The sequence below is a fragment of the Macaca thibetana genome, chromosome 10, assembly GCF_024542745.1.
Source record: "Macaca thibetana thibetana isolate TM-01 chromosome 10, ASM2454274v1, whole genome shotgun sequence".
NCBI lineage: Eukaryota > Metazoa > Chordata > Mammalia > Primates > Cercopithecidae > Macaca > Macaca thibetana.
The window spans coordinates 8,844,763-8,862,706 of NC_065587.1; the positions used below are offsets into that span (position 1 = coordinate 8,844,763).

Genomic DNA, 17,944 nt, shown 5'->3' on the forward strand with positions numbered 1-17,944 from the left:
TCCCAAGCAGCTGGGATTATGGGTGCACACTACCATGCCCCGCTAATTTTCTACTTTTTGTAGAGATGGGGTCTCACTGTGTTGCCCAGGCTTGTCTCAAACTCCTGGGCCACTTCAGCTTTCCAAAGTGTTGGGATTACAGGCATGAGCCACTGCACCTGGCCTCAATCTTTTCAATCTTCTGTTTTTAAAAGCAGACATCTTCCTGGTTGGAGCAAGGAGGAAACAGGGCTTTGGAAAGTTCCGAGAGCCAAGGAGAAGCCCCACAACAGTTCGAGATCTTTCCAGAATAATCCACACTCCACCTCCTCATCCCTCTTACCAAAGGGCGACACTTTGTTCCTGGGAGTAGGGGGAGATATACGCCCAGTACCTGTCCTCATCAAACAAAGTCACAGGCACCCAAGGGCAGCCGCGCTGCCACCGAGGGCCCCCGGCTGCTCACCAGCACCAGTCAGCTCCTGCCTTTCTTAAAAGGAGACACGCGGCTCGCATCCCCTCCCCGCCCTGAGGAGGCACGCGTCTCGGCCCTGCGCCATGAAGAGGCACCTTCCCACCCCCGCCCCTCAAACGCGCGAGGCCACACGTTCCGGCCTCCGCCACCTCCACATGCCGCAACACTAGTGAGTGGGCGCCAGCTCCCAACGGTCGGGGGCGGAGCTAAGAGCGCCGCGCCCAAAAAAGGCGGCAAAGTCCCTGACTCGCTGAGATCTTGCGAGCTGCGATGTCTATCCCCTTCATCTCCTCTCCTCCGACAGCACGCCGTGATTCCCCTAAGGCACCTTTCACCGTTAGGGATGAGGACCCCGCGGCGGTTCTCGGTGTGGCTCTGATTCACCGCCATCTTGCTTCGGGCCTCCTCCTGCCGCCCCGCAGATGGAAAGGGACGGGACCTGCGCCAAGTCTTGTGGCGTGGCTTTGAGGGGGAGGGCGCAGATTATGACGTAAGGAGGAGGAGGAGCGAGAGCGGGTCACGTGGCGAGGCAGGGCGGGGGGCGGGGTCAGGGTGGAGGCCCCCGCCGAGAAAGGGGATAAAGGGGCGGGTCCTGAGAATTGGCTCCGCCCCCCAGAGCAAGAAGGGGTGAGTGATAGGTGAGTGGCCACCCGACCTCACCTGCCCCATTAGCCCCCTGCCTTTAGGTATGGACTTGGGTTGGTCCTGTTAGGAATGAAAATTAAAGGCAGCCCTCACGAGAACCCCAGCCAGGATTTCCCTGTGCCCTCCTCGCCCGGCCAGGAAACCGCTGCCTTTCAGAGAAAGGGTCCAGAACAACTCCTCGCCTCCCTAGGCCCGCAGAACTTTCTTCCACCAGAGGAGGCCCAGAAGCCCTTGAGCGTCCCTGCCAGTTTCAGGATCGAGTCCCTGCCAGTTCCAGGATCGAAAGCGCCTTTGTCTCTGGGTTATCTTTCATGCCTGCCCTGCTTCCTCCAGGGTGATGGTGGGAATGGGGTGGGACACGTTATACCGGAATTGCTTTGAGGACTAAAATGTTGTACATGTTCTTATTTCCTTTAAGCTTCACAAATACAGGCCGGGCGCAGTGGCTTACGCCTGTAATCCCAGCACTTTGGGAGGCCCAGGCGGGAGGGTCGCTTGAGCTCAGGGGTTCAAAACCAGCCTGGGCAACATAGTGAGCCTTGTCTCTACCGAATTTTTTTTTTTTTTAATTAGCCAGGTGTGGTGGCTTACACCTGTAGTCCCAGCTACTCAGGAGGCTGCGGCAGGAGGATCGCTTGAGCCAGGGAGATGGAAGCTGGGGATGGCAGTGAGCGGTGATCACACCACCACACTCCAGCCTGGGCGGCAGAGCAAGACCCTATTTCAAATAATAAAAACAAACTTCACAAATAGTATCAGAGATCTTCAAAGAGATTAAAAAGATCTTCAAAGAGATGTAAACCTCTTCTTGACTACTGTATTTCATGGAATTTAAGATGCTATTAAGTATAAGATGCAACAATTTTTCATGTACCGAGGAAAAAAAAAGTTGCCAAATAAACTGACATCCCATCAATTGTAAATGTACCTTGATTTCAGAAAATTTACTTCAAAATACAAGACTTACTAGAGCAACCTTGGGCAAAGATTATTATGTTCTCGGGACTTCAGTTTCCATGTATCTGTATGAAGGCATTGAATAGAAGAGCTCTCAGGTTTCTTTCAGCTGTGACATTTTATGTTCATCAAACTGCTTTGTAACTCACATTTCATTTCTCTCCATCTCAGTGTCATGATGCTACTCTACTTCCTGCCCTTATCATTTTACTTCAATCACTCCAAGAGCCTCCTGCCTCGTCTTCCTCCAACTCTGACCCCTCCAAACCACTTCCCACCATTCATCTGTACCTTGCACTCAGCCTACAGAATGTTGAGGCCTCAAACATAACTGCCTACAGTTGTCACGTTCAGAGAAATAATATATAAGGAAATACTGTGTTATTTGCTGGCTACCATAAAGAGTGTGCACCTTAAGGAGAGGAAGGGTTGGTTTAAGTTCAAGAAAGATACAAGCTAGTGCTTAAGTTTTAATCCTTATTCACTGTAAAATAAGCAGGTATCTAGGTAAGATGGGTCCACTCCTTTTATTTTATTTATTTTTTATGTATTTATTTTTGAGACAGGGTCTCGTTGTATTGCCCAAGCTGGTCTTGAACTCCTAGGCGCAAGTGATCCTCCTGCCTTGGCCTCCCAAAGTTCTGGGATTACAGGCATGAGCCACCACGCCCAGCCAGGTCCACTCCTTTCATAGACTTGGTCCTTACACATTCAGGAAAAAGGAGGGGAAAGCCAGAAAGTTAACTGAATGGAAATAAGCATCATTTTCACCGGAGACAGGCTGTGCTTTCCACAGCATCCTTCAAGGTCAGGTGCGATAGTTCCATCACTCATTTTGTTGTTTTTTTTGTTTGTTTGTTTGTTTGTTTGTTTTTTGAGACAGGGTCTTGCTCTGTTGCCCAGGCTGGAGCACAGTGGTACGATCTCAGCTCACTGCACCTCCAACCTCCCATGCTCAAGCCATCCTCCCACCTCAACCTCCCATCCATTACTCACTTTGGATATAAAACACTAGAAAATAATGACTGAGGCCCGACCTCACGCCAACTGAACATGAACTGACAAGGTGTTTTCATCTCTAATATCTGTAGCTATTTCTTACCAAGAGAGTCTCACCCTCCACACATGGGTGAGATGACATAACGGCTGATTTGGTCAAGGAGCACAAATAAGACAGGCCAAGCAGTTACTGTTCAAACAGCAATGTTTAGTTGTACAACACATAAAGTCTAGCAACAATTACAGGACCAGTTTGAGTGTCTGTTTGCTTGTTTTCAATTGGGAAATTTAACTGTAATGTCACCATAAGATTGGCTGGGACTGGTAACATTTTAGAAATGGGTCGTTCTTGCATCCCCTAGGTATGGGCCTCTTGCTCCATCAGGACTTGGTTGTAGATGAATGGCCCACAAGTCACCAGCCTTTGAGCAAGTTGTGTCCAGGTGGAGACAGGGAGGGGGTGGGCAAAGGGGAATTCTATAAAGACACAGTGTGTGGGGCAGTGGCAGTCAACATTCGCAAACATTCATGCATCTGATGGGGGGCTTTGCCCTCCCTTGGGTATTTTCCATTAGCCTACAGTGACCACCTGTGGCCAGGCTAATTCATTACTCACATTAATGGGGAAGGGGGTTGGGGGTAGAAGTAGGTAGGGTAGGTGGGAAGAGATCCTTCTTATTGCTGAGTGGACAGAAGGGTGTTAGTTTTTCCTTAGCATGTATGTATTGTGGGTTTCTGGGGGTTTGTGTATTTAGTTTTTGTTTGTTTGTTTGGACAGAAGAACGTCAACTCCAGCAATGTCTTCTTAGGAAAACCACTCTTCCTTGGTAGCTGCGTTATGAGGTGAGGAGGATGTACAACCGCACTCTGGGCCAGCCACAAGTGGTGATTTTTTAAAAAGTGATCCTAGCCCTTGCTCCCCAACATCTGTAGTGACCCACCCTCATGAATACTTTTAAGTGATGAAGGAGACACCCTTGTCCCACGTTGGGGCTCACACAATTGATCTCAATGAATCTAGTAAGCAGAAAAATTGCTTTCTTGACTTTTTAAGGAAGCCAAGAGTAGCTCATGCAGATGAATGAGTAGGGAGCAATGCCATTGCCCTTAGAGATGGTTACAAGTAGCTGGGATGGGCTTACAAGGGCAGAAGAAACTCTTAATGAGTTCTTTCGCCTTGCAGATGGGCTGGGACCGGCTGACACAGATGATGTGGTAGGGCAGTGCTGGCAGAACCCCACTCCACTGGGAGGAGAGGAGTGGTTTGGATAAATGGAAGATGCAACTGTCCTAAAGAGGCAGCTGGCCCCTCCCACCTACTGAGGGCTGAGAGGGGCTGTGGTGGTGAGCTGGACGAGCACAGCACTAAAAAGGGCCTGGCCCTGAAGCAATAACAGCTGAGAGGAATGGAGGGAGAAGCAGCGCTTGAAATGGACTTCATTCAGCAGTGGGGCAGGGGGTGGCTGGCACAGGTGGAAGGACAGTGCCCAGGAGGCCTTCTCCCTGCAGGGGGGTTGAGAACGGTTGAGGGTGTGGAGACCAGCAGCTGGCAGAAGACATATAAAATAGCTTCTCCAGGGAGGCTGAGATTATGGTTCAGGGGTGCCAGGCACCATTCCTACTCAGCCTCTCCAACGCCCACCTCCCATGCCCATAGATCTTCCCCTGCTGGTCCAAGGTCTCCAAACAGGACTGCTTCTATAGCAGCCAAGGATCCCTGTTCTGTTGAAGTGTAGTAACCTCTGGGCTGTAGCACTGCTGCTGTTCTATCCTGACAGGTGCCTACCCTGTAACTTTGTGAGCAAGGGAGGATGAGGGCTGGGTTGGCAGCCTCCAGGAAAGATCGAGACCATAGGTTTGGGGTCACCAGTGACCTGACCACCCCCCACCTTTCTCCTGGTCCACTGAATCTTGGGTCTTGAGTCTATGTTTTTTCCTAGCACCTGAGTGATAAAAGACTGGGATTATAAGTGCTGGGATTCGTAGAGGACCAGTGAAACACCTAGGCTGAACCAGGAAATGGGACAGGAGGTTGTATGAGGTTATTGTAAACAGTTTCACTTGGTGTTTTCCCGTTCCTAAGGCTAAATTGTTTCCCCGGCCCCAAATTTCATGAATCTTACAGATTAAAGGAAAAGAGTAACTTACTTGTAAAACAAATGGGGAAAATATATGCATTAATAAATATAGGGCTTCAGGGAAAGGCAAGAAAAACCTAAATGTATGAGGGTGGGTATCATTGGGAATGTCTGTAGGAGTCGGGAGGAGAGGGAATTAGGGAAAAGCAGAGAAAGACAGACATAAATGTAATTAGCTTCAGCACAAAAGTGATGGGGAATTGAAAAGAGAGGTCAAGTATGTATGAGGCAAATGGAGCAACAGAGAAGCCTGCTTAGAAGGGAGAGAAGTCTGACAGAGAAAAGGGAGGTGTGGTCAAAATTCTGTCTTTGAAGCCAAATCACTAAGAAAGACAAATAATGTATATTGTTTCTGATACTTCTTTAGAATTAGTTCTAGTATCTGATGTCCCCATAAAAGGTTGTCTCACGTGACTAGCATGTGCGCTTCCTTTAACTAGACACTGGGAACTGCATAACTCACTGTGTTTCCCTCTTTGCACTGGCTGCCTATGAGCTCAGGGCCTGTTCCAGTGCTTGACTACAGAAACTTTCTTTCCTATTCCTTTCTTTGCCCCAGATTTCTCTGGCAATCTCAGTTTATACTGTCCTGTACTTTTGTGATTTTATGTGAAGGCAGCCTAAAGTCATTTCTGGAAGCAGACTGGGCATAAATGCTAAATATAGGAATGAACCTAAAGTAGATTCATTTAAAAGGAAGTGAGAGATGTCAGAGACAGGCAGGAGAGAGGGAGAGAAAGCAGTGTATGAGGGAAGGAGGGAAAGGGAGAAAGAAGACAGAGTGGGAAGCAGAGACAGGCACTGACCCGGCAGCAGAGGCCAGGTGAGTGGAGAGCAGCAGTAGGCTCTGGTGACAGGTGGTAGCTTTGGGACAGTGAACACAACACAGACTGAAGGGTGGAGCTCCACTTGTAGGCACTGATGCTTTCTGCAAGAACCCAGCTCTGGCCTACTTCTCTGCCTTCTCATAGCCTTTCTTGTCCCAGGAGGCCCCTGCCTTACCTCCAGACCACCCCCCACTTACAGGGAGGGTTGTCCTGAACTCCCTGCCCCCTACTCAGGTCTAGTTCCGCTGCCATCTGTCCTTGGAGAATCTCTATAGCCCCAGATTGTGTGCAGGTTCCGAGAGAAGAGTTGCCTGTGGCTCACCTGCTCCCAACACTTTTAAATGAAACCTCCCCGAGATCTCCTGAGTGAGGCAAAACAGCTTTGTTTTGGGACACAAGGAAAGGAGACAGATAATGGACAGGCATGGAGGAGCCAAACTTACAAGGGACTCTCCAGGGAGGGCAGTGAAAATACCTCACCCCTGCATGCACACACACAGGCTCTCTCGCTCTCTCTTTCACACACACACACACACACACACACACACACACACACACACACACACAATGTAGACAAGATGCTCCACAAATACCAGACAGGCCTGCCTGCGGGACAGAGTTGAGAGGAAGAAGGTGGTTGGTGGTGGTATTTGGGATGTGTGTGTGTGAAGTGGGTATGTGTGATGACACAGAGAAGTGGTCGTCATGGGTTACTGTCGTGGCTTTCCTCTGTGTCCACGCTCACCGGAGGGAGGCCTCCATTGTCATTGAGCCGCTTGGCCCTGTAAGTCTCATAGTGGATGTTGTGTGTCACTTCCTTGAGGTCCTGGAGGTGGGTCCTAGAGGACACAGGGTAAGAAGAAGAGGGCTGCAATTAGGGGCAGGAAGAGGAGGCGGTGACACACATCACTTCGAGTGACTGGACCCAATGACTGGGACCCACTCCCAGGAGCTAAGGATTCTTCTACAGCCCCTTCCAGTCTGTGACAGGAGCTGGAACTGGGGCAGAAAGCTCCGTCAGAGAGACCTGGAGATGCAGGAGATGAATCTGAATATGTAGACCCTGACCCCAAATAATTCAGCTTGCCATCAGGACACAGCTGGAGGGGAGACATCCTACCTGATGACAAAGTCTCGAAGCAAGGCAAACTCACAGTGATTGAGGTTTTCCACTATGAACAAGACAAAACAAAGCAAAACAGGTAGTCAGTTCATCAATACAGCAACACCCAGGAGGTGAACGTCTGTTCGGGTCACGGAGGCATTTAGGAGAAAGCTATGGGACAGGTTATTTTTTCTAACCCTTCCAGAGGTTTGCTTACTTGGGTGTACTGGATTTGATTCATTGAACAAATATTTATTAAGCAGCTACAATGGGCACAACACTCTTCTAGACGCTGTGGAATAGTAGCCAAGAGGGACTGTAATTTTTACCATTTTATAGAAGAGAAAACTAATACTGAGTCTGAGAAACTGGCCAAGGCCTAAGACACACTTCCCATTCTTCAGAAGCTTATAATCCGATTGGAAGTACCACAGAGAAAATAATTGAGCCATTTTAAAAAGGTCAGGCACTACATGACAAATCCAATTCAACATATATTGAACACCTAGTATTTGCAAATCACTGGCAAAGCACTGTTGGAACAGAATGAGGATTAAGACAAGGGGCTGGGTGCCATGGCACACGCCTGTAATCCCAGCACTTTGGGGGGCCAAGGTGGGAGGATTACTTGAGCCCAGGAGTTCGAGATTAGCCTGGGTAATATAATGAGACCCCACCTCTATTAAAAATAAAAATAAAATTGCCAGACATGGTGGCTCACACCTGTAATCCCAGCATTTTGGGAGGCCAAGGCAGATGGATCACCTGAGGTCAGGAGTTCAAGACCAGCCTGATCAACATGACAAAACTCCGTCTCTATGAAAAATACAAAAATTAGCTGGGCTAATTTTTTTGGCTCAATAAAAAATACAAAAATTAGGGTCTGCACCTGTAGTCCCAGCTACCTGGGAGACTGAGGCAGAAGAATTACTTGAACCCGGAAGGCAGAGGTTGCAGTGAGCTGAGATTGGGCCAGCTCACTGGCTGGATTGTCATCCAGCCTGAATGACAGAGCAAGATTCCCTCTCAAAAAAAAAAAAAAAAAAACAAAATCTGCATCTGAAATCAAGTTTCACCACTAACGAGTTATGTGACTTTGGACAAGGCTTTTAACCTAAGCTTCCAGTGCTTTAGTGGCTTATATTCTGAGAACAGGAGCACCCACCCTCCTCCCTTCATAGGTTTATTATATTGAATGAAATCATTGAAGTGATTCTTTGACCACTTTCAGAATCATCAAGACCCGCCCAAGGTCACATCCATTCATAATAAAATGGAAATGGCAACACCTGAACAACCCTTCGGCAGTTTGTCAGATCACATCCCTCTTCCTATGAAAACCTTTCTCCAGTTTTTCCAGGCCTTACTAATCTCTCCATGTTCTGAACTCCTTTGATGCACCAAGTCAGTGCCACCCAGTCAGGTGCTAAATCAGTCTCTTGTTACTCCTGCCTGTAAGCATCATCTTCTCAATGAGACTGTAATACAGCTCCTTATGAGCAGAATCTGGCTGGCATTCATTTCATATGTCCTGAGACAGTGCCTTGATCTATAGATGCTTAATAAATGGTGACTGGATAACTGATCAGCAACCAGTTCTTTCAGAAGATGCAGTGAATTACCTTCGATGATCCCCCATGGAGTTTTTCGGCCGAGGACCCTTTTGCCATTCACTTGGTACTCCTTGTCACTTCCCACCACAGCAAAAGGCATGCTCTCCTGCTATATGGGGCAGAAACACAAACCAGACACATGTGCACCGTCATCCTCCAACAACCTGGACATCCAGGAGCAGGACGGCATATGGTCCTCTAGCCTTGAACCACACACCTCTGATGCTCATTCAGAGATACCACTGATGGCAAGGGCAAGGCTTGGTCTCTTGAAAAGAGCACCTGACTGAGATTCAAGAGTCCTGGGTCCAGTCCTGATTGTACCACTGCCTGGCTGGTTAACCTCAGGAATCAGCTGTCCTTAAGCTGCAGAGAGCTTTGTACTTTCTTTTTTGAGACAGAATTTTGCTCTTATTGCCCAGGCTGGAGTGCAATGGCACGATTTCAGCTCACTGAAACCTCTGCCTCCTAGGTTCAAGCAATTCTCCTGCCTTAGCCTCCCGAGTAGCTGGGATTACAGGCATGCGCCACCACACCCGGCTAATTTTTGCAGTTTTTGTAGAGATAAGTTTTGCCGTGTAGCCCAGGTTGGTCTTGAACTCGTGGGCTCAAGTGATTCTCCTACCTAGGCCTCCCAGAGTGCTGGGATTACAGGCATGAGCCACCACGTCCAGCCAATTTAATTTTTTTTAAGTTATTCTAGAGGGGGAAATAGCCTATAAGCCACTCAATCTAAGCCCTGCATTTCACAGAGGAGAAACTGAGGCAGGGTCTGACCAGAGCATAGATCATCCTGGACCCCAGCCCAATGCTCTTCGTGCCTGCTGCCCCTCCCATCACCTCACATACTGTTTTTGCCAGACCTTGTGGGGGGAAAGAAGGCTTTTGTGTGGTCTGGGGATAGAAGGCTTTTTTGATACAGGGAGCCCTTTTGTGGGTTCACAGTCCAGGGCCATAGTCCTCCTCCTCCCCCCATGTCACTTCTGGTATGGGTCAGGCAAGGTTGGGGGGAGTACAGAAAGTGAAAAGACAGAGGACGTGCACAATACACATCCCAGAGGTCCCAAGGGGGCATCTGTGGAGCAGCAGTGCCCCAGGCACCCACCCTGATTTTGTCATTCTCCGTCTTATCCTCCAAATCCTCATCAAATTCCTTCTGGGGGTAGAATTCAATGCCATTTACTTCAAGCTCCTTGCGAACCTAGAGGCGAGGAGAAGAAGCAAGGTAGTCAAGTGTCAGGATAATGGAAAAGAGGGGTGTGTGCACCTATGTGTGTGAGCTGAGGTCAGAAAGCCGAACCCAGCCTTGGATAATCCACAGTCATCTCTGAACTCTGAGACCCTGAGCAGCAGGAGGATGGTGAATAAATGCAAGCCCCAGCTATACAATTACAGCCTAGCCTGAGAGGAGGAAGAGGCTAGGTGGTGCAACTTCAGGTCTCAGGCGCCTCACAACCAGCTTGCTCATCTCAGAGTCCATGAGACTGAGATTTACACAAGCAGCACAGCTGAGTGCACTGGGGAGTGCTCAGATCCCTTCATGTTATATTCCTGATTGGAAGGAAGAAAGGTGAGGCTCCCCCTACTCCGAGACTGCCCTCTTTCAAGGTCGACTTAAGTCTTGCCTTCTCCAGGAAACCATCCAGGACCTCTTCATTGTTCTATTTGATTGTAAGTTTTGTCTGTCTGCTTGTTTGTTTGTTTGTTTGTGACAGTCTTGCTCTGCACAGAGTGGTGCGATCTCGGCTCACTGCAGCCTCCACCTCCCGGGTTCCAGTGATTCTCCTGCCTAGGCCTCCCGAGTAGCTGGGATTACAGGCATATGCCACTACGCCCAGCTAATTTTTTAATTTTAGTAGAAATGGGGTTTCACCATGTTGGCCAGGCTGGTCTCGAACTCCTGACCTTAGGTGATCCACCCGCCTTGGCCTCCCAAAGTGCTGGGATTACAGGCGTGAGCCACCGACCCCAGACAATTGTAAGTTTCTTAAAGGCAGCAATTGTCTTTTCATTTCTCTCACATCTCCCCTCCCCAACCCTGTACATCCAGCACAGGACTGAGCTTATAGAACATGCCAGTGACGGCCAGGCGCGGTGGCTCATGCAGTGGCCGTGAGCCTGTAATCCCAGCACTCTGGGAGGCCAAGGCGGGCAGATCACGAGGTCAGGAGATCGAGACTAACCAAGACCATCCTGGCTAACACGGTGAAACCCCGTCTCTACTAAAAATAAAAAAACAAAATTAGCCGGGTGTGGTGGCAGGCACCTATAGTCCCAGCTACTCAGGAGGCTGAGGCAGGAGAATGGCGAGAACCCGGAAGGCAGAGCTTGCAGTGAGCCAAGATTGCGCCACTGCACTCCAACCTGAGCAACAGACAGAGACTCCAAAAAAAAAAAAAAAGAAGAAGAAGATGCCAGTGAGGACTAGTGGCCAGATGACTAAATCATCAGTCTAGTCGTCAAGTCCTTCAAGTAGGCTAACGTTTGAGGAGTGATTTCTTATGTTCACAGTGATACATGTATTCAGTGGTCTTCACAGACAGGTTTGGAAGGTGGGAAGAAGGCAGCCTGGAGCTGCGCCATCTTTTCTTCATCATAGTCCCCAGATACCACCAACCTCAGCCCTTTGACTGGTTAAGTAGGGGCTGGGGTGGAGAACTGGGGGAGGGTTGAGGGTGGGGGTAAAGGCAGAATGATGAGGGCTAGGACATGGCCTGAAGCCAGTGGAGAGAAAGGAGGGGATGGGAACAGGAAAAGAAGACAGGAGGCCTTCTCACCCTCTGCTTGAATTCAGACTTCTCCTCCAGGGTCATGGTGTCAGCCTTAGCGATGACAGGGATGATGTTCACAACCTTGCTGAGGTGTTTCATGAACTCGAGATCCAGAGGTCGCAAGCTGGGTCACAGAAAAGGTGGGATCGTCAGAGCCACCTCGCCCTCCCCAACTCAGCCACCGCCACCACTCCAGCACACCGCAGGAGAAGAGGACTGGGCTGGGCATCTGGCTGAGGTCCAGAGGCTGCTACCTCTCCTCTCCGACACAGCCCCACTGCCCTGCCATCTGCAGAGCAGCCTCAACACCTGCCTTTTACTTCTTCAGTCCCCATGCAGATCCTGCCTGTCTGTAAGCCCCCCTCAAACCACCACTTCATGACATCTTTTCTGACTCAGGGATTTCTTTCTCCTTGGAGCATCTGTGGACTGTTGTCTCTACTCATATGTCTTTGTGCGTGTGTGCCTTTTTTCCTTTTTTGTCTGTCCTAAAAATAAAAAACAAACAACAACAACAACAACAACAAAAAATGACACTGTGTGTGTGGGTTTTTTTTTTTTTTTTTTTTTTTTTTTGAGACAGGGTCTTGCTTTGTCGCCCAGGCTGGAGTGCAGTGGTATAGTCATTGGCTTATGGTAGCCTTGACCTCCAGGGTTCAAGCAATCTTACCACCTCCAGAGGAGCTGGGACCACAGGTGCACACCACCATGTCTGGCTAATTTTTAAATTTTGTGTAGAGACAATGTCTTGCCATGTTGCCCAGGCTGGTCTCGAACTCCTGGGCTCAAGCAGTCTTCCTGCCTTGGCTTCCCAAAGTGCTGGGATTATAGGCGAGAGCCACCATGCCTAGTGTGTATGCCTTGTTCTGCCTATCAGACTACTTCTTGACAGGTCTCCTCCTAGCCCCCAGAGTTAGTTCTGCAGGGCCAAGCTAGGGGCCCTGCCCTTCCCACAATCTGACAGTCTATGCCCCCATCCTACCTCAGGCTCTGAGACCCCAACTTGGCTCTGTTTTGCAACCTCGGGGACTCATTAAGTCAGGTTGTCTGATGGTTCATTCTGACTGGGGGGGTCGAAGCCTAGGGAGGGATAAAACCAGCCTTCTGTTGAGTTCCCAGGAGTCTTGTTTCATCTCTCTCCTCCCCCTACCATCACTGCTTGGTTCCTACAAAATTTGGGGCCTAAGTTGCTTGTGCCATTCTCTGAAGAGCTTAACTCTGGCCCAGCATCTGGGCTTAGTAACATTATGGGACCCCCTCCCCCAATCTCTGCAGGAAGGTTGCTGGCCTGCCCCCTGGGATCTCCATTCTCTGCCTGTTCCCAGCACTTCCTTCATGGGGTCCACCCGTCACTCACAATCAGAGTTCCCAACACGCTTGTGTGTGTCTTATTCTGCCTATCAGACAGTACTTCATTATAAGGGTTGGCCTTCATCTCTGGACACATGATGCCTCACTCCAGGCTGGTACCTTCCAAATGTCTACAGCTGGGTCCCTACCCTCCAAACACCAGCCCCAATGCGGGAGCCCTGCCCTGCCCTGCCCTATTTCACCCTTCTTGCTGCTCCCCCCAACTCCAATTATTTTCCAAAGCAGGTATTTGGTGAATAAATGAAGTGCCCTCTGCTCACACACACCAAGTCCTCTTTGCTGATACAGTTGTGCTGTGCTGCTGGGACACCAGTGGGCAGATACTGGTGGCTGATGTTGGACAGTTTTAACCTCCTAGCAAGGAAGTCAGACTTCCTCACGGAAAGTCTGAGGAATAGCAAGGTCACGGGCCATGACTATATTCCAGCCCATCTGGCCCTCCCTAGCTGAGTCAACGGATGGATCATCCGATCCAGAATGGACACGAACCAGACCGGGCCTGGCAATAGGGGCGGGGTTGGTACATACGAGTGTCCTGTGGGGGAGATGAAGTAAAGGCAGCAGTGGACACGAGTGTCAGGGATGCGTTTCTTCCTGGCGATGTTCACCTCCTCCTTCAGGAATTTCTCGTACTGCTCATTGATGTACTTCTCAATGGGCTCCCAGCTGATGGGGGGGAAAGTAGATAGATGCATCAGAAGAAGAAGACCTAGGGCTCAGTTTAGGCATGGTCTGGTAGCAATCTCCTTACATCCATCTCATTCCCTGGTGGGCCTAGAATACTTGCTGCTTGATTCCCCCTCAGCCCCCGCATCGATGGCTTTCCTGGATGGTTAGTTAGCAGGGGTGGAGCTCCCCAGGGACCCTGGCCTCTGCCTGGGCTGTCAGGAACTGCGGAGCATGGAGGGTGCAGATGGTTCTCAACGTAAATGAATCTGCACCATAGTAAGTATCTTCCCAGCAGAGTCTTTAGGGCAAAGATCTCAGAGGCAGACAGATACCAGTTTTCATTGTTGATTTGGTCTCCAAAGCCCGGGGTGTCGATGACGGTCAGCTTCATTTTAACACCACCTTCCTCTATCACTGGGGGTGAAAAGAAAATGTACCAGAGAGGTCAGTCCTACAGCTGACCCTGGGTACCTGGCAGCCTACTAGCTAGGGAGACCCAGGCCTCTTCTTCAGGATCAGTTATTGGAAAAGTCAAATTTAGGGTCTTCTCCATCTCGATAATCATGGCTCATGCTGTTCCCTGTACCTGGAAACCCCTCTCTACTCATTTCTTTTTTCCTTCTTCTTTTATTTTTTTTAAGAGACAGGGTCTCACTCGGTCAGCCAGGCTAGAGTGCAGTGGTGCGATCACTGCTCACTGTAGCCTCGAACTACCCAGCTCAAGTGAGCCTCTTGCTTCAGCCTCCCCAATAGCTAGGACTACACGTATGCACCATTTTACCCAGCTAATTTTTTTTTAAGAGACAGGGTTTCAGGCCGCTCATGGTGGCTCTATCCCAGCACTTTGGGAGGCTAAGGCAGGCAGATCACGAGGTCAGGAGATGAAGACCATCCTGGCTAACATGGTGAAACCCCATCTCTACTAAAAATATAAAAAACATTAGCCGGGTGTGGTGGCGGGCGTCTGTAGTCCCAGCTGCTCAGGAGGCTGAGGCAGAAGAATGGCGTGAACCCAGAAGGTGGAGCTTGCAGTGAGCCGAGATCGCGCCACTGCACTCCAGCTTGGGTGACAGAGCGAGACTTCATCTCAAAAAACAAAACCAAAAACAAACAAACAAAAAGAGAGACAGGGTTTCACTGTGTTGACCAAGATGGTCTCGAACTCCATGACTCAAGCGATCCTCCCACTTTGGCCCCCCGAAGTGCTGGGATTACAGGTATGAGCCACCACACCTGCCCTCTCCTTACCTCTTTCTACCTGTCCAAATCCTGTACTTTATCATCCACCTCAAATCCCCCCTCCTTCTATTTGAGCTCCCTGCTCTCTCTTCCCTGAACCAGCAGTCTAAGGGGTTTGCTTCAGAGTGCAGTACTCAAGTGTGTTCTGTCTTAAGGTTGCCTTTTATTGGTCTTATTCCTCAATAAGCCCCATTCTTTCCCCTTTCCAGCAGAGGCACTCACTGAACAAAGCCCATAGGGGTCCCTGCCTGGTCCTCACCATGCCCGATAGCTTTGATCTCCACTGTCTTGGGGATCTTCTCCTCCCGGTTCCAGCTGGAGGCTTTGCGGCTCACTTGGGATTTGAAGAGCGTGTTGACCAGCGTTGATTTGCCCAGTCCACTCTGGCCTACAGCAAAGCAGGAGGAGGAGGTAGGGAGACTCCGCATCCACCTTCTGAGCCTAATACTTCCCCATAAGCTTACAGAATTCTAGAGCCATGATCCAGGCCAACACCTTGTCTGACTACTCACTGGGGGATGGTAGGCTGGTGGGAATGGTTTCCTGCTTACTGCAGGGGGCCTTGGGGAAACATCACTTGGATTCCATATTCTCTCCTTCCCAGAGTCCCAGGACCACTGGGAAAAGGGACAACCTCTGCATACGTCTAGTGTCGTGGTTGTCTGTTTTGTTGTGATTCGGTTTTTTGCTTAGGTTTTCACTTTTTAATGATATTAAAAGGAAAAATAGAAGGACTTTGCATCCTGATACTGCCTCACGGTGCATATTGTACATTCACATTTGTTACACAAATCTTTGTATCAGCCCTGTGGATGCTGAAGCAGAACTATCTTTATCCTCAGTCGAGATAGTCCTAGAGAGATGAATCCTCTTCTAACAAAATATGTGCAGAGCAACATAAACTAATACATGCAAGACCAGGAACTCGAACCCAAAGAACATCTTGTCTCTATATCCACTCTTCATTCTACTGTAGTGGTTTTTAGATTGTGCTCCCAGAAGCCTTAGTGTCCTGTGAAGATACATGTCAGAGAGGGCACTGTGAGAGGAGGAGGAGGCTGGGCAGGCAGGGCCTCTGCCTCCACTTCCTTCGCTATGGCTCCCTTTCACCTGTTTTCCAGATGCATATCTGCAAAAGATTTCATTTCAAGAAAAAGTTTCACAGCTACAGAGCATTTGAAAACCACTGGTCAGGCCAGGTGCAGTGGTTCATGCCTGTAATCCCAGCACTTTGGGAGGCCGAGGTGGGTAGATCACAAGGTCAGGGGCAGATCGAGTCCATCCAGGCTAACATGGTGAAACTCTGTCTCTTCTAAAAAAAATACAAAAAATTAGCCGGGTGTGGTGGCAGGTGTGCCTATAATACCAGCTACTCGGGAGGCTGAGGCAGGAGAATGGCATGAACCTGGGAGGCGGAGCTTGCAGTGAGCTGAGATCGCACCACTGCATTCCAGCCTGGGCGACAGAGAGAGAATCCGTCTCAAAAAAAAAAAAAAAAAAAAAAAAACACCACTGGTCAGGCCAGGCACAGTGTCTCATGCCTGTAGTCCCAGCACTTTGGAAGGCCGAGGCGGGCACATCACTTGAGGCCAGGAATTTGAGACCAGCCTGGCCAACGTGGCAAAACCCTGTCTCCACTAAAAATACAAAAATTAGCCAGGCATGGTGGCACATGCCTGTAGTCCCAGCTACTCAGGAGGCTGAGGATCATTTGAACTCAGGAGGTGGAGGTTGTAGTGAGCTGGGATCATGCAACTGTACTCCAGCCTGGGCAACACAGCGAGACTCTATTTCAAAAGAGAGAAACCCACTGGTGCTTCTCAAACTTCAACATGTACAAGAATCCCACAAGAAAGACTTGCAATTGACAAGCAGCCTTGGCATTGTCTAGACACTAGTAGGAAATGCAGTCTCAGGCCCCACCCCAGACCTATGATTTCAAATCTCCATTTTAACTGGGCTTCCAGAAGAGTCCTATAGACAGTAAGATCTAAGAAATACTGGGCTATGGCCGGGCGCGGTGGCTCAAGCCTGTAATCCCAGCACTTTGGGAGGCCGAGACGGGCGGATCACAAGGTCAGAAGATCGAGACCATCCTGGCTAATCCGGTGAAACCCCGTCTCTACTAAAAAATACAAAAAACTAGCCGGGCGAGGTGGCGGGCGCCTGTAGTCCCAGCTACTCGGGAGGCTGAGGCAGGAGAATGGCGTGAACCCAGGAGGCGGAGCTTGCAGTGAGCTGAGATCCTGCCACTGCACTCCAGCCTGGGCGACAGAGCGAGACTCCGTCTCAAAAAAAAAAAAAAAAAAAAAAAAAAAAAGAAATACTGGGCTAGTGCATTCTTGTGATTATATTAGAAAAAGAACCATGCTGGGGGACAAGGGCCTAGAGTTCCAGACCCGCCTGCATTGTTTTCCCTGAATGCCTTTGGATTAGTCATGCCTTGGTTTCTTTACTGATAAGACGGTGAGGAGAGAGGATATTGGACAAGACCAGGGATGGTAAATAAGGTGTATTTCTCATTCCTGCTGATTATCTGGTAGTAGCCACCTAGATCATTATGTTAAAAAGGCTATGTCTGGCCTCAGCACTGAACACGTGCCATGACTGACCAGCAGTCTGCCATGCGCACCACTGGGGAGAGAAGTGGCTCACAGGTCTTGGATTTGCCATGCTTGCTCTGAGATGTTTTCTAAGAGCATTCATTCATTCATTATTCTTAGGTGCTAAGTGTTGTCCTAAAATTTGGAGGTACTATGGTGAACAAAACATCATCCTTACCCTCAAGGAGCTCTTTAGTGTGAGAGAGACCAAAACATAAGCAGACAATTATAGTATGTTGCAATAACCAGTATGAAAGAGAATAACCGCAGGGTATTGAAGCAGCATTGCCAAGGGAATCCAACCCAGTCTCTCTGGGACTAAGGAAGACTTCTGGAGAAATGCAACTAAGCTGAAACCGGAAGGTTGATTTCAAAAAAGTCATGAGTTCTAGCCAGAGGTAACAGCAGACGCGAAAGCTCTAGGGTAGGAGAGAGCATGGCACGTGGACGAGCACTGCCTCTTATGAGTGAGGAGTAGAATGTTAGATGGGAAGTGGTCAGAGATGAGTTGGAGAGGTAGCATCAGGGCAGTCTAGGAGTTTAAACTTATCCT

At 49.3% G+C, this 17,944-nt stretch overlaps 3 protein-coding genes across 10 annotated transcripts in view; 1 reads left to right on the forward strand and 2 right to left on the reverse strand.

Moving 5' to 3' along the window:
- WBP2NL (WBP2 N-terminal like) overlaps positions 1 to 938 on the reverse strand; it is a 40,228-nt gene extending 39,290 nt beyond the window's left edge. For 2 of the 4 annotated variants that reach the window (XM_050806019.1, XM_050806018.1), the window contains exon 1: positions 783 to 938. In XM_050806019.1, coding sequence (XP_050661976.1) covers positions 783 to 844 — 62 coding nt within the window. In that variant the 5' untranslated portion in view covers positions 845 to 938. The remainder of the gene's footprint in view (positions 1 to 782) is intronic. The other 2 variants (XM_050806020.1, XM_050806021.1) reach the window with 2 other exon arrangements.
- Positions 939 to 991: 53 nt separating this feature from the next.
- SNU13 (small nuclear ribonucleoprotein 13) overlaps positions 992 to 17,944 on the forward strand; it is a 335,885-nt gene continuing 318,932 nt past the window's right edge. Inside the window, exon 1 of the mRNA XM_050806151.1 lies at positions 992 to 997. The gene's annotated coding sequence lies outside the window, so the exon portion shown is untranslated. The remainder of the gene's footprint in view (positions 998 to 17,944) is intronic.
- SEPTIN3 (septin 3) overlaps positions 3,243 to 17,944 on the reverse strand; it is a 31,594-nt gene continuing 16,892 nt past the window's right edge. For 4 of the 5 annotated variants that reach the window (XM_050805977.1, XM_050805973.1, XM_050805976.1 and 1 more), the window contains 9 exons: positions 15,048 to 15,176; positions 13,882 to 13,963; positions 13,409 to 13,546; positions 11,516 to 11,633; positions 9,844 to 9,939; positions 8,748 to 8,847; positions 7,141 to 7,192; positions 6,766 to 6,859; positions 3,243 to 4,558 (listed from right to left, as the gene is read on the reverse strand). In XM_050805977.1, coding sequence (XP_050661934.1) covers positions 4,493 to 4,558; positions 6,766 to 6,859; positions 7,141 to 7,192; positions 8,748 to 8,847; positions 9,844 to 9,939; positions 11,516 to 11,633; positions 13,409 to 13,546; positions 13,882 to 13,963; positions 15,048 to 15,176 — 875 coding nt within the window. In that variant the 3' untranslated portion in view covers positions 3,243 to 4,492. The remainder of the gene's footprint in view (positions 4,559 to 6,765; positions 6,860 to 7,140; positions 7,193 to 8,747; positions 8,848 to 9,843; positions 9,940 to 11,515; positions 11,634 to 13,408; positions 13,547 to 13,881; positions 13,964 to 15,047; positions 15,177 to 17,944) is intronic. The other variant, XM_050805974.1, reaches the window with a different exon arrangement.